The following is a 6,616-nucleotide window of genomic DNA, read 5'->3' on the forward strand; positions in this document are numbered from 1 at the left end:
GGGTTAACCTGTAGGGGTTTTAGAAAAATACAAAAAAAAGGACACGTGGCAGCAGAAGACCCACCCGATGTTTATCACCGGGTGTAGAGTCGAAGGAGCCATTGTTTTATTATATTTCATATAATCAAGTTTAATAAATCCGTTAAGTATCCAGACTTTTTGGCCCCAAATCTACGTATCTTTTTCTATTAAAATTGCCATTTTACTTAATATTAATTTTATGGGAAAATTATTTAATTGTTTAGAAAAACATTTGGTTCTTATCTTATTAATAAAAGTAAGGTTGCTCCTAATAAACTCTTGAGATTTAATGGCATAATTGATTTACAATAAATTTACAGAGGCCTATTATGGATGATAAAGAAGAAGATTTGTCAAACTTCTACATTACTGAGATAAGATAAATATAGAACCATAATACATAAAAACATAAAATTAAATTAATAAATATGGCAAAGAAAGTTTATGGATGGTGGATTATCATCAATGCATATAGCAAAAAATCAAAATGATAATTGAAACTTCAGTTTTGTCGTTTAAATTGAACTTTACTTTGTATTAATTTTACTTTAATCCCGTGCATCGCATGAGCCAAAAATCTAGCGTGTAAAATAAAAGGTAAGTTCCAAATAATACATAACAAAATTATTTTCTAAAATAATTTATTTATAATTTCAACTCTGGGTCAAATTGCAAATACTACGAAATAACGGGCCAGAAATACAAAATCTGAAATCACATACATGGCAACGTTTCCCTAATCCACGTTCATTGAAGGACACTTTACAAATAAATTCATCAATGGGTACTTATTCATAAAGGGGTCCAAACGAAAAACTATTTTACAAAAAAGTTCACACATAGTCCAAAGGTTTGTAAAAGACTAAAATAGCCCCTCACATTTTAATATGCTCCAATTTCATCATTTGATTTAATTTAACTTCAATTTGACCCCAAATTTTATAGATTATTCAATTATGACCCAAAACACAATTTTGAGTACAATTTCATCCTCCGTCCCCGTTGACCGTCGGTCTCCGGCGGCATTCACTTTTCCTTTTATTTTCTTTAACATCATTTTGCCCCCGTTTAAACAATAATATTTGACAGTAATATTAACCATATTACTGTTAAACACAGTAATATTAACTATACTACAGTTTAACACAATAATATTGCTATATTAATATCTAGCACATTATTATTAACATAACAAAAGTCATTATTATTGTGTAATAGGGTAATAATAATATGTTGACCGTTCAACAAATGTAAACATAATAAAAAGCCAAAATAATTAATATTGATGTGGTTGACAGTAATATTATTGTAACAACAGTATTATTACCGTCAACCACACTAATATTATTGCGTTTACAGTAATATTTCAATAGTAGACATTAATATTATTACGTTACTCCGTCAACAACTCAAACAAAACAAAAAAACCCAAAAAAATAATAATATTGATGTGGTTGACAGTAATATTATTGAGTTTACAGTTATTTTAACACAACAAAAGTCATTATTATTGTGTAATAGAGTATGTAGTATTAATATGTTGACCGTTCACCAAAGGTAACATAAAAAAAGCTAAAAGAATTAATATTGATGCGGTTGGCAGTAATATTATTGTTTATTATTGTAACAACAGTAATATTACCGTCAACCACATTAATATTATTGTGTTTACAGTAATATTACAATAGTAGACATTAATATTATTACGTTACTCCATCAACAACTCATACAAAACAAAAAACCCAAAAAAATAATAATATTGATGTGGTTGATTTTAATATTATTGTGTTTACACTGTCAACGACAGTAATATAATTATGTTGACATGTTATCCCCGAAAGAAGTATTGATGGGTCTCCGAAATAGCCCAAAATTTTTAGGCACCCCTAATTATGATTTAACTCCAAATTTATCCAATATTTCACATTGACCCCAATTTTCATAGAAAATATAATATTAACCACATTTTAATCCTCGATCTAATATTTTAGAGAGGGAGAGAGAATAGGAGAAGAGAGTGAGCAGAGAGATTTTCAGATACGGAAAAAAGATAGAGAAGAGAAAACGACGCAGGAGAATATTAGAATTGATTAAATTAGGGTTAAGGAAGTTCTAAATTATTAAGGGTATAACTGATCGCGTACTTGTATTAATTACCCAAACTAATAATTCAACGGGTTTTCTCAATTTAAATAAAGAAAAGAAAGAAAAAGAAAAAACAAGAGGGGGCCCAAGTGAACAAATCGTCGGCCAAATCTAATTGAGTTTGGTAATTTGAAAACACAAATAAATTCATTTTTTATTGACAAGAAAAAGTTCAAATGAACAAAGAAATTGAATGTAAAAACGGGTACTCAACTTCAACTCCTCCATTCAAACAACAAAATCCTTTAACCAAATATTGCTTTAAGATGTATAATTGGAAGAGATTCACAAATAAACATTGATTCACCATCACCTAATCTATGTCTCTTGAAAAAAAAATTATTTTTCTGTGTAAATTGAAAAAACAAATCTAGATTAAAATCCCACTACTATCAAAAGAAGGAAGAAGAACCCCATCTTGCATGCTCAGTACACATCAAGAATAGATTCCTGTTATGCCTTCTGCAATAACTCACCATTTTCGGTCCCCTTCTTGTTATTCCCAATATCTCTCATCGAGACCCAGTTATTTCCTGTTAAGAACGAAAGACCATCAGCCATTTTACCCGTCGCTACAAATTGATTTATGTGTAAGAATGAACAAATAATCTAGAATGAAAGAAGGAGAAGAAGAAATGGTTTACAGAGAGTAAAACGGTGAGAGACCAAGAGAGAGAAGAACGCCAATGTCGAAAAGAGAGAAAATCCCCCAAATTTTAATTACCTTAAATTAAGGGATTCTATTAATCATGGTTTAGTTTATAATTATTTATAACCATTACGTAATTAAAATTGAAAAATGCAATTAAAATTTAGGGTTAATATGCTGGAGGTCCCTCATACGAAACGTTATTAGATGTGGGATACGGGCCCAATATTTTTATCGTAACTAAATCCCTCAGTTCAAAAATTATAAGATATAAGGGATTTTTTTTTTAAATATCCCAATAATACCCATAGTTTTAACAGGACGTTTGTGTGGCGTTATAAAACTTTATGTCAATTAATAAATCACGTTCCTTGATAATAGGGATCACGTATCAATCACGTTCTATTGTGATAGTAACTGTATCTTTATGTAATCTCATTAATATATACTGCACGTAAGTGAAGAAAATTCCATTCATAACTGTACACAGTGGTAATCGGCTAAACTTTGAGCGTAGTCATTCGAGTTTTCTTTATTCTTCTTCATCAAGAAGGTATTGTCTTCGTCATCGCATATCAGTGTTTCTTCGCACGTTGTTGGTTGGATGTCTGCTCAATTTTTTTTTTTACCGTTTTTTTCTTCACAAGATCCACTTATAAATTTGAAAGTTTAATTGTGCAGTGGAAAAAACAATTCACGTAAATTATTGTGTTCACATATTTATTTCCAGATTCATTTTATGTTCGATTTTTATTTTCACAGTAATTTCAGAATGTCGACAATTGTTAAGACCGTGAGGTTTGGTGAATGTTTTGGCATCAAGAATGTGTCTGGTGATATGGATTTCAGCATGCTTGTTGGTTATGTGAAGGCTAAATAGAATGAGTTGTACATACACAATATGGTTTTGTCGTATAAGGTTTTGGATGATGGCGAGGGCATGCTTACCGATGATGACGACGTGGCACACATATTCTCTTTGATTGACGAGCTTAAGCTTGAGCAGATTGAGATATTTGTGAAGAAGCGAGAGGGGGTTGCTGCGCACTCGGGCGGGAATTTGTTAATTTACGAAAATCTGCCAGCACTTGATTATGGTATGCCAATTGTGAGTAGTGCTGATCCACGGATTTCTAATGGTGGTCCTACTCCATTACTTAGTTGTTTCTAGGCAACCTTAATCAAGGATGGTGGTCAATGCTTCCAAGGTGGTGCGAAGGAGTTTAAAATGTCCCTATGCAAGACATGCACAATGGTTATTCAGTAGTTTTGGTTTTGAGTTTTGTTTTAGTTTTTCAAGTTTGCATTCAACCTAAAGACTTAGGGTTTTTTTTTTTTTTTTTCTTACATGTATTTATGCTTTGGGCAGTACTGTGTCGTTTTAGTATCGGTTTTTTTTTTTCGTGACGAATGTTTGTTCTTTTTTTCATGGATTTATATTGTTGTTTGCACCGTTTTCTTACTTTTCAGGGGTTCATTTGTATTAGAGTATTTTTCTGTTTACTTTTACTATTAAGGATTCATGTTTGAGCAACTCCATAATTGAGTTTGCTATACAGTACATTTGAGCACATAAAAAATGTTTTCCAGAAAATATCATATATGTTTATGAATTTTACATAGAATCTCATTGCATTGTATCGTAATATTTGGATCACAATATTGACAGCATTGCAACATTACCATAAGATAGTACAATACAGTACAATTTGTTTTGGTGCACTGTCATTTAATGCGCTCATCCAATGTTCAGTAGTAATTCATAGTCTGCCATAGAAGACTATAGTATTATTGGTACTACGGTGTTTGGCATTGTTACATTTCAATACCTGCATGCGCATAGTATTGTATGGTATTCCTATACACAAATAAACAAAAGTATACAATATCAACAAAGTTACTTTCCAAAAGGCATATATAGATAAGATAGTGTGTCAATAAACATCAGATTGTTTCGAATATTTCAACACTGATACAAACTAGAGCAGAAAAACCTAACTTCTACATAAGTTTTTGTTTGCGTACAATAGACAAAAAAAATGAGAGCGGTAAAACCTAACTTCTACATAAGTTTTTGTTCTACAATGTCCTTTCTCATTTCTGCAACACGGTCTCTGCTTCTTTGATTTCCAATGGCATATAAAGAAAATATTCTCTACTTATGTAGGAAAATGGGAACGGTAATACGAGCTTGAAAACTGGGGTTCTCTTCAGACAATCTAGGTGGGCATTATTTAGGTGTACTCCTTTGAAGAAGGCCACAGTAGACGTCAAGTTAGACCTAAATTGCGACATGTAACCACCTTTGTTTCTCGTTTTGCGCGCAACATTCATTGCTTCTCCTGCGAATATAACAAACCACACTTTTAATTATGATCAAAGATACAGGAATGGTTCAAGAATAAAAAGTACCTATGCCATGTAATTGAATATTGCAATTGACAGAAAACCATAGAACATCATAGTACCCATAGTATACAACAATACTACCTACATATATTATACAATGAGTTAAACATACATAATTCATTAGCAATAATCTTAAAAAATGCCACATAGGACAGGCTATCAATTAAACATAGAATTATATATCATATAATAGCAGCTGTTTGATATGTCTATAACATAGATCTCCAAAAAAAACAAAAAAAAACATCACAACAAAATATCTGTACCAAAATATTTAGTGATATCATGCCATAGATTATTATAGTACATATTCAACTCACAGACTGCCATAGAAACTAGGAGACACAACACAGTACCCAATCATAAACACCCATAGAAATACATCATCAATTTATAGTTACAAATATATATAGAAGTCAAATATCAATTCATAGAATACCATAGTAATGAAACTGCAGAAGCACATATCATTTTATAGAACACTGCAGAAGCACATATCATTTCATAGAATACCATAGTAATGAAACAGTATTTTACAGATAATTATAGAGATATACAACCTTTTCTACACCAACTATCTACAATCACAGAAATCTAAACCTAAACGTAATATATGATGACACTCAGACGTCACGAAACATAGTAGCATACAGATAGCGATTAACCAACAATGGATTGCAACCTTTTGTCACAAAAATATTTACGCGCATATTTTGAATCAGTCGAATCCATAGATTTTTTCGGTGGAATCCATAGATACCCACAAAATTATTAAACATCAAACAAAAAAATATACATGCTTTGAATCGTACCAGGGTCTAGTGCAGTTATGTCCTGCTGCCGCTTCATACGCATCTCCTCTGTTCATTCAACTTTGTAAATACCCAAAAAAAATAAAAAATAAAAAACAAAATCAACAAAAATCAAAACTTACTTGACCTGTTTCTGGACGTAGACATCCGTAGACCTTAATTGCGTCGACAATTTGGGAATCTATGATGTTGCTCGGCGTCGATTTGCAGGCGAGAACGAAAGGGAAAAAAAACCCTAATCTGGCGAAGATGGGGGAAGTGGGGGGGGGGGGGGGGGGGGGGGGGGGGGATAGTGGGTTGGTTTATGATACGGTTAATGTGGGATTTGAGAAAATATAATCTCACAGATTATTAATGGCGAGAATTGTGGGATTTAATTTTTTTTCCAAAATTAAAAATAAACGGCGTTAATGTCACGGTAAGGGTACTATAGGCACTATTTCCCAAAAGGATGTCTGGCTAATGTTTTTATAGGCTTGGGTGTATCATCTAATAAGTTTTCCCACTAGGGATGCATATCTTAAAGCCCCTAAAATTTAATAGGTGCCACATGTCAGCTGGAGATGAGCCCGGTGAAGTT

The 6,616-nt window shown here is 32.2% G+C and overlaps 1 protein-coding gene and 1 long non-coding RNA gene across 2 annotated transcripts; both read right to left on the reverse strand.

Annotated features, from left to right (window-relative positions):
- Nucleotides 1-2,372: 2,372 nt before the first annotated feature.
- On the reverse strand, nucleotides 2,373-2,975 carry LOC148770568 (uncharacterized). The gene is made up of 2 exons (XR_016031253.1): nucleotides 2,811-2,975; nucleotides 2,373-2,699 (listed from the first exon to the last, which is right to left on the reverse strand). It is a non-coding gene; the product is annotated as an uncharacterized LOC148770568 (long non-coding RNA).
- Nucleotides 2,976-4,716: 1,741 nt separating this feature from the next.
- On the reverse strand, nucleotides 4,717-6,342 carry LOC148770569 (uncharacterized). Its single transcript, XM_088818251.1, has 3 exons — nucleotides 6,159-6,342; nucleotides 6,037-6,084; nucleotides 4,717-5,157 (listed from the first exon to the last, which is right to left on the reverse strand). Exons 1-3 carry the CDS (start codon nucleotides 6,181-6,183, stop codon nucleotides 4,910-4,912), a joined length of 321 nt encoding a protein of 106 aa, XP_088674377.1. The 5' UTR covers nucleotides 6,184-6,342; the 3' UTR covers nucleotides 4,717-4,909.
- Nucleotides 6,343-6,616: the final 274 nt, after the last annotated feature.

Source organism: Erythranthe guttata, chromosome 5, assembly GCF_056151865.1.
Source record: "Erythranthe guttata isolate IM_541 chromosome 5, IM_541, whole genome shotgun sequence".
Classification (NCBI taxonomy): domain Eukaryota; kingdom Viridiplantae; phylum Streptophyta; class Magnoliopsida; order Lamiales; family Phrymaceae; genus Erythranthe; species Erythranthe guttata.

Excerpts from the sequence above, each read along its gene's own strand:
- LOC148770569 (XM_088818251.1), bottom strand. The coding sequence starts at position 6,183 with ATGTCTACGTCCAGAAACAGGTCAA. Across the intron at positions 6,085-6,158 it reads TACGTCCAGAAACAGGTCAA|AGGAGATGCGTATGAAGCGG; the intron begins GTAAGTTTTGAT and ends TTGAATGAACAG. Across the intron at positions 5,158-6,036 it reads CATAACTGCACTAGACCCTG|GAGAAGCAATGAATGTTGCG; the intron begins GTACGATTCAAA and ends TTATATTCGCAG.